At 40.2% G+C, this 21,415-nt stretch overlaps 1 protein-coding gene across 3 annotated transcripts in view; it reads right to left on the bottom strand.

Moving 5' to 3' along the window:
- The window catches only part of CENPF (centromere protein F), a 50,512-nt gene that overhangs the window by 13,807 nt on the left and 15,290 nt on the right, over positions 1-21,415 (bottom strand). For all 3 annotated transcript variants that reach the window (XM_031438581.2, XM_010992104.3, XM_064477187.1), the window contains exons 8-13: positions 19,227-19,352; positions 18,189-18,317; positions 15,011-15,133; positions 9,654-9,789; positions 4,318-7,724; positions 319-3,060 (exon numbers count right to left, since the gene is read on the bottom strand). In XM_031438581.2, coding sequence (XP_031294441.2) covers positions 319-3,060; positions 4,318-7,724; positions 9,654-9,789; positions 15,011-15,133; positions 18,189-18,317; positions 19,227-19,352 — 6,663 coding nt within the window. The remainder of the gene's footprint in view (positions 1-318; positions 3,061-4,317; positions 7,725-9,653; positions 9,790-15,010; positions 15,134-18,188; positions 18,318-19,226; positions 19,353-21,415) is intronic.

Below are 21,415 nucleotides of genomic sequence, written 5' to 3'. Positions count from 1 at the left end.
CTCAACTGCATGTGGGTGTGGACGCTACTATTCTGGTGTAAGGAACCATGCAAAACCCAAAGCGCCTTCCCTGTCTAGGTGCCACACTGAAAACTGGACCAGTACATAGTAGGGCCCCATGGAAGTCTGTGCCAAAGCAAAGAGTCACCATTGCTGAAGCCAACTCAGTGTCCGCACAGTTCAAGACCCCAAAACTTAAAGCCTTTACAAAGTTTGGTCCAATACTGCAAACACTGTCCAGAAGGAAACAGAATTCACACAGTGGTTTCCCCTCCCTCATGACAACATAGTCACATATAAAGAGATAAAGCCACTTACCTTTTCAATAAAGGACATTTTTTCTGTTTTTATCAATTCAAGCTCTTTCTCCAGATCCTTGGAAGAATGCTGCAGGGCTTCTAAGGCATCCTGCAAAGTGTCATTTTGAGATTGTAGCACCTGGATCTTCTGCTCCAATTCCACCGTCAGGTCTCCTAGTTCAGTTTTTTGCTTCTTCCAAAGTTGCTGTTCGCCTTCCATCTGAGACAGTTTAGAGACGAGCTGCTCTTGGTCTTGAGTCTGATTTTTTAGTATACTGATTTCTTCATCCTTTTTCTCTAGTTTCCGTTTGCCTTCCTCTACTTCTTGAATGAGGCCATTCACAGAAGACTGCAAAACAATGTAATTACTTTTAGCCTCGTCAAGGCCTTGGAGCAACTGAGTCTTCTCATGTTCAAGGGAATCCACTTGACTACGCAGGTTCTGTTCCCTGACCTGCCAGGTCTCTTGGTCATCACACAAGGCTGCCACTTTCTCATTTAGCTCTCTTAATTGCGTTTGAAGCATCTCCACTGCAGCTTTAGATTTGTCCTTCATCTGTACTTTTTCTTGCTCTTTTTCTTGCAATAGATTTTCAAGTGAAGAATTTAACGTTCCTAGTTCAGACACTCGTCCTTGTTCTTTTTGTAATTCTGTTGTTAGGTCTTCTTTTTCTGACCTCATATGGACAAGATCTAATTCCAGACCTCTCAGATTTTGGGCCATCTCCTCTATTTTTGCTTTCAGGGTCTCTACCTCTGCTTTGGACTTCTCAGCCTCGAGAATCACACACTCTTGGTTTTGTCCTGACACCTCTAGTTCTTTTTCAAGGTCCTCAACTCGATCCTTAAGCAAACCTGCATGATGCTGACTTTCCTTCAGTTTTTCTAAAATATGGAGCTGCTGCTTTTTCTCAGCATCTAGGTGGACTTTCAGCTTCCCAATGCTGTTCCCCAGCTGATGTGCTGCCTCCACTGGGGAGCCCAGACTCAGGTCTCTGACCTTCCAGGTCTCTTGGTCATCATACAAGGCTGCTGCTTCCTCACTTAGCTCTTTCAGTTGTGCTTGAAGCATCTCCACTGCAGTTCTGGATTCTTCTTTCATCTGTATTTTTTCCTGCTCCTTTTCTTCTAATAGATTTTTCAATGAAGAGAGTAACGTGTCTGATTTGGACACCTGACTTTGTTTTTCTTGTAGTTCTTTCATCAGATTTTCTTTTTCAGACTGTATCGTGACAAGGTCTAATTCTAAAGCTTTCAGGCTTTTGGTTGTCAATTCTATTTGTGTTTTGAGGGTCTCCACCTCTGCTTTGGAGTTCTCAGCATCAAGAATCACCAGCTCTTGGTTTTCTTCCGACATCTGCAATTCCCTCTCAAGGTTCTCCACTTTATCCTGAAGCGAGTCATTCCTACGCTCGCTTTCCTTCAGTTTCTCTGAGATGTGGAGCTGTTTCTTTTCGTCGGCCTCGATGCGGACCCTCAGTTTCTCAATGCCTTTTCTCAGCTGGTGCACTTCCTCTTGTGTTGAGCTCAGTCTCACTGCGACCTCGCCTTTCTCCATCAGTGCAGCCTCCAAGGCCTTGGCGACGGTCAACTTCTCATGCTCAGACTCACTCAGTTTGGTCTGCAGGCTTTCGGATTCCCTTACAAGAGACTCTTTCTCTTTTTTCAGTTGTCCGATTTGGTTTTCCAGCCCACTTCTCACCAAAGACAGTGCCTGTGAGTCCTTTTCCAAACTCTGCAGCTGCTCTTGGAGACGTATACACTCACCTTGATGAAATTCGAGCTCTTGGATTTTCGCCTTCATGTTTTCGGACATCTGATCCAGTTCTTTATTTTCTTTTGACAAAATATCCAGTTCTCCATGAAGCTGGTCTCTCTCACTTGTGACCACAGAGAGTTCTTCCTCAAGACAGGTTATAACTTTCTGCTTATTTTCATTATCTTTTTCTAAATACAGCTTCTCTGTTTGAACTACCTCTAAGTCGGCCTCCGCAGAGAGGGCAGGATGCTCTGTGCTACCTTTCTCAGATGTGAGAAAGTTCAGCTCACTTTCCCCAGCAGGACATCTCTCTCTCAAGCTGTCGCTCACCTTGGCTACATCATCTTCGATAACTTCATCTGACAATTTATCTGTGCCCATTTCTAAGCTAGCAGCGAGGCCTCCTGAAATTTCTACTTTCTGGTTATCACAAGAAAAGGATTCCAATTGTTCAGTTAAATCCGATTTTTCTTTCTTAAGTTCCTCAACTATTTTTTCCAATTCTATACATGCTTCAATCTTGGTAGTTAGTTGTACTTCTTGTAAATTGAGTTTTGAGTCTAATGCTTTGATTTCATTTAGTAAGCTTTCAACTTTTTGGTCACGTTCCTCTATGCCATGAAGTAATCTCAAATTCTCATCAGATGCCTCTTTTACCTGAAATTGGAGATTCTGAATGGTTACCTGATTCTCCAGAAAATCCATAGGTGCCAAAGCATTAGGACCAGAAAGTGACAATTCAGACATGCTTTCTGAGCAGCCCTGGGTTTCGTCTTCCTCTGGGGTCTCATGGCTGGCTTCTGGGGGCTGCTCCCTGGACCATTCCCCTGTAAGTCTGAGTGCATCTGTCTCAGTTATTCTCTCCATCTCTATGCTGAGGTCCTGCTGAGCATCTTTTTCACAAATTTGATGAACCTCATGTTTTGGAGGCCTCTCTTTAGTTTCTGAAGTATATTCTTCTGATTCTCTTATGTCACAGCTATCGTTTCCACCCCGAGTAGCCTGTAGTTGTAAGATATAATGAGAATGCAAAGAATAAATAGGCTTATTTTTTTTTTTTTTTTGGAAACCGGCTACTTGCCTCTGCTAAACACATCTCTTCAAATGGCGCATTTCCCACCACATTTGCCTCTCTCCACCCAAATATTCAACACAATTAAACAAACATTTGGTAAGTGTTCTCTCTGGGCAAGACACTGGGTAAAGCATTTATCCTGAAGACAAACCTGTCAGATCAGTTATTTGATCATCTAAATTGTGATGTAGTTACATTTTCTTTTTCTTGCTAGGAATATTCTAGGTAGTCTAAATATGAAATTGTTGTTTGGGATTCTCCAATAAGAGGCTAACAAATTCCATATAAAATGATCAGCTCCCACCTTCAGCATTTATGATATTCTCCAATAAAAGAAAGCAGTAAGGTTTCATGACCAGATTCCCAGCCAAGGACTTAATCAAAGATCTAGCACTTACTGCCTATATGCTTAGGTAAATCACATGTTTGAACCTCACTTTCCTCTTATCTGTAAAATGGGGATTTGCTACTGTGACTACAACCGCCGTCACGTCTCCACCCACCCTCCCTACCTTACAGGGGCAGAGAGAGGGGATTCAATTAGACATCGACTATATGGCATTGTTAGTTCAGCTGGCAGATCACAAAGGACCAAGGTAGAAGTAACTAAACAATTTTATATTCAATAAAGAAAGAAATGTCCCTTCAAATGACTGATCCCAAATCATAGATTTGTATCTGAGCAAAGTGTTGGAAAAGTACTCAGAAGTACATAATAAACTCCAATATTTAGTTTCATGACTGTACCTCTGTAACACTAAAAACAGTCTGAAATGGGTGAGAGAGGTTGAAATTCCTATCACCTTTCCATTCCTAATTCCAATTTCATATTTAATGTACTTTATTAACGCACAGAGTGAAAACACATAGACATCCTGAAGAAGATGTTCTGACTCTATGATATAATTTTCTCTGGGAGACTTTAAAAAACATCTTTAGGAATGTCCAATAGAATAGTGTTTAAAGATAATCATGATAGAAATTTACCCACCAAACGAAGTTTACTCCATTTCCTAAAGTTCTAGTTTATTTTTTCAAAACTTTGGTATACTTTGTTCTTACATCTTTGAACCGTAAAAACATTTTAATTTAGATTTAGTGTCGATTTCAATTCAACAAAATTGACTGCATGTCTCCTAGGCATGTGATTACAGAAATAGAGCATGTCATTCCCAAGTACTTACATCGTCTATGTCGGCGCCAAGCAGAGACCGAGAACTTAAATCCAGACCCTGAAGCTGAAGTCGTGCTACCTCGAGCTCAAGTGTCAAGTGTTCCGTATGTTTCTTTTCAGCTGCCAACTTAGACTCCATCTCCACAGTCACTCGTGTCAGCTTCTGCTGCCACTGTTCATTTTCTGACAAGTACTGCTTCCTGAGACAGCCGAGCTCTTCCCTTGAAGAACTTAGTAGCCGTTCGAGCTCTTTTATTTCCTTATTTTTCATAATCCCTTGACTTTCAATTTTCTCTTCTAGCTTCTTGAGGGACTGCAGGTACATCTGACAGAGGGTCTCCAGTTCTTCAATCCTCCTCGCTGGGGCAGCGGGGATTTCGTTCTTGGTCCGATTCTCCTCCTCCAGACTGCTGCAAGATTCTTCCTCCACATTAGACTGGTTTACCGAAACAGTCCCTTCTAGATTGTTCAAAAGGGATGTTTCTCCTGTCTGCTCTAAAAGATCTTTGTAAAAAGAGGATTCTCCCAAACTTGTACCACCAGGGCTGTCAGTCACACAGGAGAATGACAAGGACAGTAAACGCTCCTCCCCGGGTCCTGGCTTCACCTCCTTTACCAAGTCACCTTGAGAGTTTCTCAGATTCATGGACAAGACTGAATTTTCAGCCTTTAACGTGTCAACATAGGACTGTAATTCTGACATCTTAGAGCTCATCTGGCAGTGCTGATCATGTAAAATTTTGTGTTCGCTCTGTAAAGATGAGAATTTCTCCTGTAATTCAGCAAAGTGCATCTGAACTTCTTTGTTTGACGCAGTCAAGTGCTCGTAGAAATTACTGTCCTCCAAAGGATTTAAGGACACAGAGTTCTGCTCATTCTGTTGTTCACCAAATTCACTTTCTGACACTGCTTTCCCTGACTCACCTTGGAGAAGTCCATTTTCGTTGTTTAGTATTTTAACCTCATTTACTAGTTTCCCCACCTCTTCTGCCATTTTACTAGTCGCTGTGATACATTCTGATCTTGATTCGTTCAGCTCAGAGATGAGTTCAAACTTTTCAACCTGCAGTACTTCACACATTTTCTCTAACTCATTCAGCTTGCCCATCACTGTCTGTAGAGAGCCCTGCAGGTGGGGACTGTCATGCGGACTTATTGACAACTCATGAAGCACTGAAATATACTTTCCTTCTGGATTGATTTCACAGTCTCCAAGGCCATTAATATCTTGTGGCTGAATATCTTGTTGCAAATTTCCAGTTTCCAGTTCTCTTCTAATTGTCTGTAATTCATGCTGTAGGTGCTCCTTCTCTTTCTCACTTTCCTGAAGTTTTAATTCCATGTTTCTCACTTTAGTTTCTAACTGTACCAGTTGTGCATTATAACTGTCTAAAGAAGCATCTGTAACTTCAAGATCCATCGGAAGTTGAACGTGACATTTATTTGTCTCCCTCTCTCCTCCTTTCACAGAGTCCTGAGTTGGTTCCAATTCTACATGTTGATGCTCGTGTTCAGCCTTCATTAATTTCATGAGATGCTCATTCTCTTGTAATAAGGCATTAACTTCCTTTTGCCTCTTACTTTGTTCTTCCTTTAAAGTCATGATTTCTTGCTTTAAGCCATCAGCCTCCCTCTTGGAATTGTTTTGATTATCTGTAATCTCAGCTGTCAGGGCTCGCTGCACTGTCTCCAATTCTAGTACTAAATTCTGGTTTCTTTCTTCAGCTAATGCTAATTGTGATACAAGTCCTTGTTGTTCCCTTGCAAATGTCTCCTTTAGCTGTTCCAGTTCATTTTTTCTGTCTTCGCAAACACTCATGCATTCATTCAGCAAGCATTCTAATTTAGAGTTCTTTTCCTGCACTGCTTTATATTTTTCACTAAGATCCTGAAATGCATTTCCTGTTTCTTCACATCTTTGTAGCAAAGTAAGCCTTTCTTGCTTGTACTGATTAGATAACTCAGAAATGCGTTTGTCTCTTTCATCTATACAGTTTGAAAAACTCTCACTCTTTTGGAGCAAGTTCATCTTCTCTTGGGTCAAGTTTGCATTCGTTTCCTTGAGGGTCCCATTCTCTTGGGTCAGCTCTTCAATGTCCATCTTATTTAGAGAGATGATGGAACCCATTTCCTTCTTCTCCAAGCTAAGAGTTTCAGACAAAAGTTGTAGCTCCTTTAGGGATTCTTGAAGTAAATGGTTGCTCTTCTTTAATTCTTGAATCTCTGCATGCTCAGTTTCTAATTTTTCATTCAAAAGTTGCAACTCTCTTTCCTTGCTCTCCAGGGCAGCTAAAGTTTCAGCAACAACATTCTGATGAACAGAAGTGTCTTCTTGTAACTTACTAAGGCGCTGACTTGTTTCAGCCACAAAACTTTGATGCATCTGTTCTGCTTTCATGAGATTTTCTTCTATTTCTCCTCTGATTTGCACCAACTCTTCACACTGCTTTTGCAGATCTGAGTTCATCTGCTTTTGAGACTCTAAAGAAAATTCAAGAGAAACGACTCTGTTTTGTAACATGGCTGAATTTTTTGGACTCTGGTCTGGTTCTAAGTGGCATTCGCTCCTTTCTGAAGGCTCACTACCCTGTTCTCCAATTATATTTGCAAAGGAATTATTCATTGCAGGCTGCTGTTCAAAAGTCAGAAGACTTCTCTGATGAGCCTCGTTTGTCACCCTAGAAGAATCTTTGGATTTCAGCAGATCCCTGAGGCTCTCAGACTCTGCATGCAAGTCTTGGTAACGCTGGTCTTTGTCCATGATTTCACTTGACAGTAACTGAAGCTTATGTTCTAGATCTCCAACTTGCCCAGTAAGCTGAGAAATTTTCAAACACATATTTTCCATTTCCTTCTCATGTTTCTGATCAGAGAACTCGGCTTTCTGTTGTAGTTCTCCATAAGCTCGTTTCTGGGTCTCTACCTCCGCAGTCTTGCTGTCTATCACGTTGTGAAGGTTTCTGATCTCGACACTAAGATTTTCTCTTTCCATCTCCAGTGTTCTAACTCTCTCATTGTGTTCGTGACTTTTTATCTGTTGTGTCTTAAGACAAGTTTCCAAGTGATTAATTTTACTCTGCAAGCTTTCCTTTTCTGATTCCATCTGACTTAAAAGTTGTTCGTTTTCACTTTTCCAGCGAGAAAACAGAGTTTTCTCTTCTTTCAGTTCTTCATATTCTTTCTTTTTTAACTCCAAAGCACTCAATAAAGCTTCGGACTCTCTCTCTGTTTTGCTTAACTTCTCATTCAGTTGTTCAATGTGGTGTTCCCTTTTCTTCAAAAGGTCTTGAGAACAATCTCGCTGCTTTTCCAGATCAGCCAAGGCAAGCTTCAGTTTCTCTAAAGTCAAGGAATTCTCTTGCTGATTTATTTTTCCTTGAAGATCTCTTAACATAGTTTCCTGAGAGGTATTCTTAGCTATAAAAAAAAATAATTTTGTAAGTTGTCATGTTTTTAACAAATATTTATCTGTAAGAATTCTAAACTCTTAAAAAAAAAAATCCATACAAACAGCTTCTTAAGTCCTGTAAAAATTGGCATTATTGCATGCATACCTCTTGGAAAGTAGACCGCCTGATAATTATCTAAGCTTATATAAAGAGTGAGAAAATGGTCATTTTCAGGATGGCAACACATGTATTTATCTTCTTTCCAAGCAGTTTAATAAAGTGTTGTATAAAATACAGGTGCTTATTTTCCTAAGTATTTGAAACTTTCTTTTACTCTTTTTCCTTGTATGTGTTTATGTATGTGCATATTTTTGCCCTTTTGAAATACTTACTCAAGGAGAGAAAAGTGTGACAAAAGCAGCACAAAAATGGAAATATCCTACATCACTATGGGGTGTTTCTGATTTCCCAGAAAAGTAAATAACTTCTTCATCATTGTAGCCAAAAAAAAATCCATAGGATTAGGCTTAAGTACAAGAGTATGTGGTGCTACAGGGAAAACTCTATTCAATTTCTTGTAACGAGCGTAATGGAAAAGAATCTGAAAATATGTGAATGTATGTATGTAACTGAATCACTTTGCTGTACACCTGAAACTAACACTGTAAATCAACTACAAGTCAATAAGAAATAAGAATTTAAAAAGAGTATATGGTTGCTATATATCTGTAAGTCTGAAGACCTACATGTGAGTGTCACTGAGGAGCAGTGCCCCCCTACATCCCAGCCCCTGACAGTGAGGGTGGACTCTGTGAAGGTGACAGTCATCTGGAAGATTTCTCAGACTCTATTGCTACCTTGTTTTCTGCCTAAAAACTCCCTTCTGCCCACTGGCCCTCCCGGTTGAGAAGAACCACCCTGCTCTATCCAACAGCGATGGGAAGGCTTCCCAAGTATGCTGAGGGAGGATAAAAGTTGAGAATCTCAACAGTAGATGGAAAAGGTAGCATGTATTATAAACTCAGATATTACACTAACTAGAAAGCCCTCTTTATTTTTAACCACTAATTTCAGCCTACCTACTGAGAGTGGATGGCTGGTGGAGACAGCACCACAAGGGGCGATCAATCCACTTCGCTTGCGAGGACAACAAACAATGACACTGGCGTCCAACACTGAAAAAACGCCCTAACCCTTCCTTGTCCTATCATTTTCTTTCAAGAAAGCCGAAGATTGACATCTCCACCTCCTGCTGTGAAAAAACTGAAAACTATCTTGGGGAGATTGGAATTTAAGAGAGAAAATAGTCATAGGGAGGTGTGACACGACATTCTGCAGATCAGGTTAAGAGAAATCCTGGATGTGCAAATACCCCAGGTTAAAAAATAAATGTAAATAAAAGACGTATGGCATTTGCAAATCAATGTGAACTAATGGTATGTTCATCTGGTAAGCACAGCACCATCCTGTGGCTACACAGGAAGTAAGGAAATAAAGTCATTCAGTCAAGTAAGCCATCCAGAAACAGTGGTCACTAAGGGCTGGGAAAACACACATTTAATACAGGATTTTCCATCCTGAGGGAAATGGTGATGGCTGAGAAGATGAGCTATCTGCGTGTAACTACCAAACACACGTGAGACAGAGAACAGCACTCCGGGGCGAGAGACAGCACTGACAATTCACTTTTGGGTGGAAAATATTTACCCTTCTGGTTTCAAAGTGCTGAAAACCAGGCATCTGGGGACACAGTGTGTTCCAATTTAAAAAAAAAAAAAAAGTCCAGCTATCACTCTGGAAACTAAAAAGTAGAAAAGGAAAAACTTTTCCACATCAATTGCAAACATCTCTCTGGGAGAAGATATGGAAAAATTCGAAGACGTTTCTAATGACATCCACCCTCCCTTGTGGGAACATGAGCCTAGAGAAACAACTCTAAAACACTACGTTTACTCACCCCTCATTTCTTCTGCAAAATTCTGGCTCTGACTTAAACACTGCCTGGCCTTCTTCAGTTCTTCCTCCAGGTGGCAGACTTCTCTGTCCCTTTGCTCAGACTGACTCTTAAGGAGGCTGTTTTCCCTCTTCATTTCCTGAAGCACAAACAGAGGCTCAGGGAACTTATGACTTCTGCCTGGGTAAGGGTCCCTAATGGAACTGTTTATTTCTTACCTGAGGAGGAATCGCACTTAACCCTTTAAGCACTTAATGAAGTTAGACAGTCTTACTTCAGTTGAATGCTTTTATAAATAGAAGTTGAAAGCACAAAACCCAAAACTGATGATCATCTTTTTCCATCAAGAAAGAAATTTTTCCAACTTTCTAGATGCCCTATGCTTGTTAAAATGTTAGCATTTAAGGAAAGTCCTATTGACAAGATCCCCTGGAGACACAAACCCCCAAGTTCCTATCACATTTGAATGATCAAATGTATCTTTGCAAAGTTCTGAGGTGCTAACGAACCAAAAAATTCATGTGACAGATTTTTAAGTTTCATTGTAAAACTATCTTAAGGTTCAGTGTTATGGGAATGTCTTTATGAGTAAAAATTACCTTTAATAAATGTTTATTAAGAAAATCTGCAATGCACAAGATGCTGGAATGGGCACCATGAAAGATGCAGCTACAAATTAAGACAGAGTCTCTGCCCTCAGGGCAGGTACCCCCTAGTGGGGGAAATGTGATACCAGTCACTTAATACACACCAGGATGTGCTAGATACTAAAGAGAGGTGAAGTGTACTATGGAAAAACCAGAGGGCTAGAGCACAGAAGGAAGAATTAATTCTAGGCAGAGGGATCAGTCTGAGCTTTCACACTGAAAACAGGTCCTCTGGGTACCTGATTAAATGAAGTCCCTGTGCACTGATGTGCCATAAGGTCGCAGAGACATACACAGCCCCATTTTATCACCTAGTGAAACCTATTTTTCTGACTCTTAAAACCAAGCAATATTTGCATCCAAAAAAAAAAAATGCTACTTCATATTAACCACATGACTTGTATAATAAATATTATAAACGCTCTATCCAAATTCCTCAACTTGTTGTTCAACCTTCAATATTGTAGCAGAGAAGTATCTCAGCCTATATTATATGCCACCCTCTGGACCACTGGGAATTGGCAGGTATCATTACAGACTGACAGACCAAGCATCTCCCATCCTTAGCAGGTGTGGAGGGGATAGGACTCATAAGGCTAACTTAAAAAAAAAAAAAAAAAACTTTAAAAAATGCCCCTCTGAGAAGTAGGGGAAATTTCTGAATCTTAAAGAAACAATTAAGACCCATCCTCCAAAACCCTACTGCACCGTTAGAAAGCAGATGGCCCTGGCAATGCTGAGCTGGAAGCCTGCCTTCAATTATCAGTCTGGTTACTACCAACAGATGGGTACCAATGCAGCAAAGCCAAATTTAAGAAGAGGGAGAATCTGGCTGGTAGAAAGCACTTGAAAACTTGCTGGCAGCTGCTGTGTTCATGTATATATGTTCATTTTCAGCATCAAAATATGATAGCTCCTGTTGCAGTTATATTCCTCTTTCTCCTTTGTCCTGATCCTGCCACCCTTCCACGAGCTCATGTGACACTCTATCAAATTAAGAGATCAACGGAGAAGAATTAATTCCAGGTGAAAGAAATATAAAGTCCTGCTCCAACTCACCCCAAGACTGAGAGGCTAACATTCGTACTAGTCAGTGTGAGATTCCGCAGAGAATGCATGATCACTAAGGTGCAACGATGTTACTGACTTAAACTAGCTTCATTAAACTAGAGAATCTATAATCGCTTGTTTGCTCTTCAGGCTCAGAATAATCACCACTCAAATGAGATCACAGACGTGAAAGGTAAATCACCTTAACAGACTTCAACAAGGGTAACGGAGCATCATTAGTAGTATTTCTCCCCGAAATTTAACAGCAGCTAAATCTGCGTGATCAATACTAAGATTAGCTGAATGAGTTCAACATGCGAGAATAATTAGAATGTAACCACCTAGGTTGACTTAGCATTTTTATTTTGCAACTTACAAAATATTATTTTTACCCTAAAAAATAAATCAAATCAAATGGCACCTACATCTAGAGGTGTGACAAGAAAGCGGACAAGACACTGGGTACAAAGCTGGCTGCATCCCAGCAGGAGGAAGGCGGGTGAAAAGAAGAAGAGGGAGGGAGGGAACCCGGGAGGGAGGGGGGCAATTTATGTTTATGTGTCTGTTCGTCTGTCCTTAACTGGAGACGTTTAAATGAATAGAAGGCTCAATGGAAAAATGAACACGTCTTTATTCTGGCATTAGCTCCGTAAATACTTGTTTCTAACGAAGAAATGTTCAGCCAATCCTGGGACCCAGCAGGCTTATAATGCTATGGCTGTGGCCAACCCAAGAATTTTAAAAGGCCAGAATTTAGAAAATGAGCATCTGAAAATGGAGCTGTAGGCTGCCATCCATCAGCAATTAGTTTTCTGTGAGGCTTACAGCCACTTAAGACTTGATTGGGTAGCTCATTAGCAACAATGAGTTAAGCATACAAGGGTATATTCTCCTAGGCATCTCTGACAACCTCACATGATTTGCAAAATTGGGCACTAGTCTGGAAAACACAACAAAAATCCCTATAACCACAAGCCAGCATTAGAGCTTAGCAAGCAATTCTACCCACATCAACTTTGGTTTAGGAGCAGCAAGGGAAGCATCACTTCCTAGGGCCAGACAAAACAAATTTAAGTTACTGTGTGGCATTTCATGATCCCATCCATGAATAACGCTTAATACGTCCCCTGCTGGGGCGAAATCTCTGGTGAACAAGGGATGGATGCAAAGGAAGTGTTTTTCTCCTTCCATCTCATCTGTCTTGCCTGCCAGACCAGGCCCTCTGAGAGGACCCGTGTAATACAGGTCCCCAGGCTCCCCAAACAAGTGTTCCTTCATCTTAGCTGTCAAATGATGGTATATTATCGCCTAACACCAATGCTACGGGGTTGGCACTGGATGCTGGATGAGCAGCTCATCTAAACCCTCCATTCACTTTGTTACTAAATGTTAACTTTACTCTTGATTGGGCCATTAAATCACATTTCCACTACTGATAATTTCTCATTGTGAGCGGCATATTAGTTTGCTAAACACGCTTAAGGAAAATTTCGGTACAACTGTCACATTATTTCGGCATCCAAAACCTATAAGCATGCTAAACTTGTTTGTACTTATAATTAGCTACAGAAGGATACTCAGAGCAACAGACTAGAATGGGCTATAATTTTAAATGTGAAAAGTCTCAAATGAACTCATCACTTTCTCTGCCTATGGGTGACAGCAAACAGTGGTAATATCAAAAGGTCATAACAGTCGTGAAGACCAAAGAACATGTATGTGCGAGGCACAGGTCTAAAGACTTGACATATAATATTTAACTTAATTCACACAGCTTTGAAAAGAGAGGGGTGTTATTAGTCCCCATATGCAGATGAGGAAAGTCAGACTCAGAAAGGGTAAGTCATTGTCCCAAGGTCACACAGCAGGTAGGTGGCAGAAAAATGAGGCAATTTCAGATCTCACTCACTCTAAAACCACCAACATTTTACCACTAAGTTATACTGGTCTAACTGGGTAAATTGCTTTTCTGCTCCCAGTCCCTCTTCAATATGCAAGAGCCAGCTAAACCCTTTGAATTCTTGGTATCATCCTCAAAAGAAGACACACACAAACTTACATTAAAGACAAATACTAAATGAATTCCCTGGTCCTGGGCTCGGCACTTTCACATGACTGCCCTCACTGGACACAGAAATCAATGAAATATTAAGGGCACCATGACCGGCCTTAAACTCCGTACTGCTACAGTTCATGGTGGACAGCTCCACAGCTGACAAACCAGATCCTATAGGGACGCCCCAATCTTCAGAAACACCTGCAAGAGATGTCCGGACCACTATGGAGCCTTGGCCAAGCAAACTGTTTGAAAAGTGTTTGGACCCTCTTAACCAGACGATCGCTTTTACAAAATGTTTCCACCAGGCAGCCAGTGGAGTCGCGGGAGAGTTCCTGGCTGAAAGGGAAGCTCACAGAGGGAAGAGTTCGGTGCCAGTCTGCCTGTGGAAATGTTAGCAGAAGCATCTGTTGGTTGGTCCCCACTGGCCAAAAGGCAAACATTTGTTTTGTTGAAACAAACACTTCCATTTGAAAACGTTTGCTGATGAAACCATCATCTGATATGAAGTTTTCCTCCACTCAGGCTGCGGGAGCTATGGCCGCCTCTCTCCAGCAGTATTACCCCTCTGAGCCGATAGCTGCTTTAACAGCCTCTTCTTTGCTACTGACGGATTTTCCAATTTTAATAACCATGAAACTCTTTAAAGCTGTGAAGATAAATACACTTAAATTTGCCTCACCTGGATAAATCACTGCTCTTTATAGAGAACTTAAAAACAACAACAACAAAAACCTTACAATCTAAAAAGGGATGGTAAAATATTTAAAAGATTAGTGGAAAAAATTCTTTCCTGTGACATTTAATGAAGAAGAAATTTCTACTGTTCTGCTGTGCTTCTTCGTAAGATTACAGTGCTGATTTATGGCTCTATTCAAATTGTTTCAGTCTATTAACTGTCCCTAAATGATTCTTATTTAAGCCCTTTAAATAAACTCTGAGCCACTAAATAAGTTCAGAGAAGCAAATGAAAATAAGCATGGATAAAATCCTATTGGTAGAACAACATCAGGGTACAGCTCATATCCATGCCATTGGGAAACCTCTGCCACCACTTTGTATTGTTACCCTGACACCACCAGCCAAGCCTGCACACGCTCAGCATAAGGTTAGTGTTGACTGTGGAAGCCAGAGTAGTACACTGTAATTACTTGATATTTTTATAACAGTATTAAATCTAGAAACTCTATCTGTCATAAATTTTATTTATTTAAATCTGTGACTTTGCACAAGGTTTTTAATATTTGATGACTCAAAAGCCAACCCTTGGAAAAGGAGTTTAAATTATACCTCCAATCACCAATTTTGTTCCTTTCCATTGAGAACAATCCCTTGCTTTCTTCCATCCTTCCACCTCCCAGGTGGTCTAAAACAATCTTAAAAAAAAAAAAAAAGTAGTACATGGTCTTAATACAAGTCATGTTTTCCCATAATTGCTATGTTCTGTGTCAGAGATGATATACAGAACACTCTGTAATACTTCTGGCAAATAAAAAAGGGAAGTATGTAGTCATGATGAACTAGTGAGAAGTAGTATAGAAACTCTTCAGTCCTCCCACTTCATCCTGTACAGAGTTGATAGGTGCTCATCTGTACTCCCCACTCACCTCGCTGCTTCTCCTCAGCTCATTTTCCTTGATCTGACTCGCCTCTAAGGCCTGTTCAGTCCTGTTAAACTTTTGCTTAAACTCTTCCAAATTTTTTTCTAGCTGGTGCTTTACAGATGTGACCTATGAAGAGAAAATAATGCCAAGCTTTTTATTTTCTTTACTTTCTAAATAATTATTTAGTCTCAAATAATAAAAAGGTCATGGTATATAAGAACTGATGCCATCTATTTTGGTTGAGACACAATACATGTCACAGCTAAATGTGGCACTGGAAGTTGAACTTAAAACACCCTCATATCAACCTGTGACATCACTTGGCAACAGCATATGTTGATGAAAAAGGCTGGGTTTGGGGGGAAGCCACAAAGTAAAAAACTTTAACCACAAAATTGTAACAACCGAGTAGTGATAAACAACTAAAATTTTGAAAATTGAGATAAGAAACAACAACAAAAGTTGAGATAAGAAAACAAACTGGGAGAACACATTTGCAATAAATATGAAAGAATAAAAATGATATTCCTGTAGTACAAATAAAACAGATCTGTGATTCAATTTACAAAAAGGCAAACCCGTTTAAAAAGAAGAGCAAAGGACAGAAACAAATTTTACACAAAAAATATAAATGGCAAATCACCTGAAAGAAATAACCTCAGTGCTAGTCAGGAAAGTGTAAATTAAAACAATGATAACATTTTTCACTCCTTAGTTGGCAAAATTTTTAAAACCAAGACTATATCCTATTAGCAGGACAGGAGGAAACAGGCCTCTTACATCTGGTGTCAGGTAAACTGCTACAACTTTTCTGGAGGGCAGTGTGGAAGTACCTGTCACACGTGAGAACATATACACCCTTGAGGCCATCAGTGTCGTATGTAGGAAGCTGTCCTACAGAAACATCAGGAAACATTCACCTTTACCTGCCCAATGATACCACATGCTACGTGAACCAAAACATCTGTTAGTTTGGAAATGACTTAAAAAAAACCCAAAAACGTTTGATAAAAACAAGGCCAGGTACTACCTACAGAATATTCTCTGATGAACAAAAACCTAAAAACCCAAATATACATTTGTAAATGTATTTTTTAAAAGGCCTTACAGGACATCCAACAAACAGTTGATAACAATTTATCCTAGTACAGGAGGATTTTTTTTTTCTTTTTTCCAGACTTGGACAGATGGATAAAGGATGACTCTATAAAGAACTTCAGATAATCCCCCATACGTAACAGATGTCAATAAATGTTAGCGCTCCGCATCTCAGCTGCATCCTCCCAGCCCCAATTCCTCTAAGGGAGGTCCACATGTCTTGCTCTGCTATATCTTGAATTTGAGAGTTAACCTGTATTTTTCATAAAATAAGAGACAACCTAAATGATAAATCCTCAATTTTAGAAAATAAAAAAAAAAAAAAAACACTGAGAAAGTTAAGTGTAACTCTGACAACAGGTGAACACCTGACATATTCAGAGTAAACTCTAAAATGTGTCATCCTCTCAGGGAAAATGGATGAAGTCAAGAAAAGAATGAATGAACACACTGCCTTCTGCCAGTTTAAAGCTGTGGCTATTTAGTGCCTCCACATTGCAGATAGAGCAGGAAACAAAATAGCCAAGGGCCTGTCCTCACGGAAAGATTTGAGTGATGGAAGACAATATAAAAATACACAAATAACTGTATTGTGCATCAGATGATAGGAATCAGAGAGAAAAGTAAAGCAAGGTAAAGAAACAAAGTACTTGAGAGTAGAGGTCTACGTAGTGCCCATGGAAGATGTCACTGATAGGTGATCCTGGAGCAGAAAGCTCAAAAAGTGAAGGTACCACCCTACAGATCTGTCTGGGGACAGAGCATCCCCAAGAGTAAAGCCCAGAGCTGCCCCTGTGTTGGGTGTCCAACCCCCTCCCCCCATGGCAGAGAGGCCATGTGACCTGGACGGTGCGTTAGGGGAGACTGGCAGATGGGGTCAGCGAGTGAGGGGATGCGAGGGCCACCTAGGCTCTTGCAGACCTTCAGAAGTGCCTGACTCACACTCTGAGATGGGGAGTGATGATGGCAGGGTTTTGAGCAGAGAAGTGACACAATCTGACTAACACTTGAAAAGACTCCCTCTGGCTGCTGGCTGAAGTGTAGAAGCAGGGAGACCAGTTAGGAGGCTAGCATAGAACCTCAGGTGAGAGATGATGGTGTCCTAGACCTCATACAGTACCGGAGGTGGGGAACGCAGTCATAGCCAATATGAAATGTAAAGGCAGGTTTTTTCTTAGCGGGGAGCTATGTGGCACATGAAGGGTTTCTGAGGTGGCTGACGAGATTCTATCCTCTGACATAGATAATGGTGACAAGAGAAGCATGCCTTATAATAATTTACTGTTGTACATTTGTAAGTTTAAATATGCTGTTCATATAATACACACAAATACACACACATGCAAATAATATACATATGCAGACATATACAAATACATCCATGCATGCGCGTGTGTGTAAATAAATAAAGGTAGAGCCAGCAGAGTTGTAATGGATTACTTTGGGGTGTGAGAGTGAAAAAGGAGTTGAAGGTGACATGGAGGTTTTGGCCTGAGGAAGATGAAGAACAGAATTGCTATTTACTAAGAGGAGGAAGATCAAGGGAAGAGCAAGTTTGGGCGGGGGGGAGCTGTAGTTCCATTAAAAACATGTTAAGCATGAGTTCCTGTTAGACATGAGTGGAAATATCAGGTACACACCCACAAGTCTGAAGGTCAGGCCAGACGTCCAGGCTGGAGATATAAAGAGGTCATCATCACACTGGCAAGACGTAAAGCCATAAAACCAGGTGAGATCATTTCTGCAGTAAGTGTTAAATAAATTATAAGTATCAGTGCTTTGACTATATGAGGGCATAAATACTAGGGAGAGCTCCCACCTGATGACATGATCAAGAACCACCAGAATATCAGAGATGCCCACAGACCTTCAGATCTCAGATCCTCATCACTCCCTTCTTTCTCTGAACAAGGAAACCCAGACCCAGAAAAGTTCAGTTTGCTCTCTACTTTGATATATAAGGAAAGTGAGGATACAACATTTTCTTTTCTTTAAAGGTATCATGTCTGCTGTGGTACAGAAATGACATGTATAAAGAAGAGGGGGGATTATGGAGGAAGGAGAAATTAAGCCAGTGCCCTACTTTATCCAGTTCAGCCTGTAGGATGTTGTGCATGTTCTTGGCTTGTTGTAACTCCTGGGTGAGTCTGGCTTTCATCTGAGTGCACTCTTGGTCCAGGGTTTGGAAGGAACGCTGTTGACGGGAGAGCTCCTAAAAAGTGAAAGACAAATGCAGCAAACTGACGCTGGTCAACAGGGTGAAACCCAAACGTCCTCCAGGCAATGCTCTTCTGGAGACGATGGCAGCCATGCTGTGTCCACTTAATGATCCTGGTCATCAGACTCAGGTCTCTGAGGGGGAAGGAGACGCAGTCCCCAGGAAGAACACATGGAAACTGGCCTCTTCCCACCTTATTCCCAATCTTAGATGAATCACCTCTGGTTTGAAATATCCAGGGGCAAAAGAGAGTAGACCTGAGCTGCAATGGTCACAACTCAGCTGAGAAATCAAACACACTCGAAAATAGGGTTTAAGACCCCTAATACCATACACCATTGACCACTGAGGAGGACAGGAAGTAGATGCCACCCATTAACTGTGATAGCCACGTAGGGACACCAGATTAACATTTCTAGTCACTCTTATCAAAAGGCTGTAGACCCACTCACAGGCTCACTCACCTGAAACTGGTACCAACACTTATGCAAGGGCATCTTCAGCCCTCATTGTCTGCCAACTTCTTGCCCCTCCAACATCTACTACCTTTCTAATGTAGTTGCCCACCCACAGGCTTTAAAACAGCTGGAGGATGTAATATAGTTTCCTTCACAACATAGAGTGTTTGAAATAAATATGATCCTGTCCTTCTCAGTATCAAATCCTAAACAAATCAGAAAACATGGATAGAAAAGAATATTCGGACTGCTAAGTCCCTTCGCCAATCAAAAACTAAAAGATGGAAAAGTGTGAAGGGAAATATAGCCACCTTGCCACACAAAACATTTCCCCACTAGGGGACTATCCCACGTGATGATAGACACTCCTCTTTTCAATTAAGCAAACTATAAAGTATTCACAAGAGGCTTCCAGAAAAACGCCTCATGAACCCATTTATTTTACCTCTTGGAACTCTTTTTCTTTTTCCTTGATTTTCTGTTCCAGAGAACGTTTGGCACTTTCCGCATTTTGACGCTGACAACTCAAATCTTCAGTCAGTTTTTTCAGTTTTTGTTCCAAAGCAGTACACTAAAAACAACAAATTAAAATGGTCAATACAAAACAAATTGAAAAAAAGCAAACATTCTGAATTGTAGAAAAATGAGTCCCAAGATCTGGTTCAAGTGTACCATGGTGTTGTCACATTTTTACTTCATAAAAAGTTGGGTTTAAAACTATTAGCCAAACACCAGAACTGCTACAAGTATTTTAGCACACATAAAATTTATATTTGGGAGAAATTAGCAACGATGTAAGGCATTAGACCATTTAAGTAAATCCTCCATAACTTGTGCCATGAAAAAAACCAGCGTGTCTGAATAATGATTCACCTAACATTTTGTTGCATGGAAATGAGAGGTTCAAATGCAGTGATGTTGACCTTTTTGATTTAGAGGCTGTAAAATAATCAGAGGGTACTCATTATCCTCATCAAGCATAAAGATTTTGTGTGAAATTCTAAATATTAATATGCTTCTTTCCACGATGCTCCCACGATGCCATTTTAAATGTCTGGAGGTTCACAGCCCTCCAGGGAATATCACAACTGAGTTTTAACCAAGCTGCCATAGGCAGCATAAAGAACATTCATTTGCCTTTTTACATTTTTAATTTTTAAAATATGAGCTCCATCAAAATTTAGGATGTTCTTCTCAATTTAAATTGGAAAAAGTGTTAAAACCCATTCCTCTGAAGTTTCCCCATGGTGTTAAAATCCTTGAACTACCCTACAAAACAACTCTAAAGTCCCAGGGAAGAATAACACATCATATTGATGGAGAAGAACTCCTGATCCAAAAGAAATGTGCCCCAATTTGTCAAACCTCTCCACTAATGTATTTCTCTGAGACCCATTATAATCCCATTTAGAGCCATCAGGAATATTAGAAATTTAACAGAGAATTCAGAGAAAAAGAAAATGCTATGTAAGACTCTGCCAGAAGACCAGACACTAATTATTAACTAACCAAAGAGGAAATGATAAAGCTGGTCTGATTTTGCAAATATCAGAACTTTAGAAATACCAAATTTGTAAAGTAAAATAGTGAACCAGTGGTTCAAATTAACTCACTGCCTTGGACATTAAGACACCTTTGTCATTATCCTTATTGTTCTTGAATTTTTAAATTCCCAAGGAAAAGTATGAAAGAAATTATTTATAATAACAAATATGAACTCAGCACGTATTTATTGGGAGCCAACTGTATATCGAGCACTGTGCTAGGCACTAGGGATACAGTAGTAAACAACTCAGACAAAAATCATTGCCTAAATGAGTCTGAAATTTTGACAATTCTCAGGAGGGAAAAGAAAACACATTAGGCAGACTAGATGAATGAACCATTGGCACCCTCTGCTGGTACTCCTTCAAACTGCAACGTATTCCACTAAAGGATCTCAGAATCAACAATTCTTTCTTATTAGGAACAGTAGGCTAAAAAAGAGCCTTTAAGAAACATTTATATTTTATTGAGATTTTTTTAAATGATGATATTTACAATGCGCAATTCATGTGCAAGTACCTGACCACTAAGTGTCACGAATGCTCCATAATACTTTGAAAAAGGGTCCAGAGCTCAAGTCCTTTAAAGGTATGCAGCATATGACCCTGGACACTCAGTGCTCTGAGCCAGAATTTTTAGCAGTAAAACACGGGTGCTGAATTCCAGCTTTGCTGCCAGCCCCAACGCTCTGTTTCTACGTGCATTCAAACCATGCATCCCACATGGTTTGTAAATATTCGGAAAAGAAGCATAGTAGAAACAGCATATATATATTCACTAAAGCACATGGTATTGATTTTGGTTAAATTAGCTCCATTTTACTTAATCGGTAATTCTAACGGTAGATCAGGGAACAGCATAAACAAAGCATAATTGATTTCAGCAACATATTGGACAAGGTCATATTATCTCTAGAGGCAAGATGGATAAAGGCAGACTAAATTTTCAGTTAGGTGGATTTGTAGTTTAATGGAAAAAACAGAATCTAGAAAGCACGGAACAAATGAGTCTTAAGGACCTGGAGGGAAGTCTCTAATAGAAAGAAAGCCAGAGCATTGCTGTCCTAGTCAAACTTTCAAATTCATGATC

This window comes from Camelus dromedarius, chromosome 21 (assembly GCF_036321535.1).
Source record: "Camelus dromedarius isolate mCamDro1 chromosome 21, mCamDro1.pat, whole genome shotgun sequence".
NCBI classification, from domain to species: Eukaryota; Metazoa; Chordata; class Mammalia; order Artiodactyla; family Camelidae; genus Camelus; species Camelus dromedarius.
The sequence above is the reverse complement of the archived record's forward strand: the minus strand, read 5'-3'. Positions and strand labels throughout refer to the sequence as shown.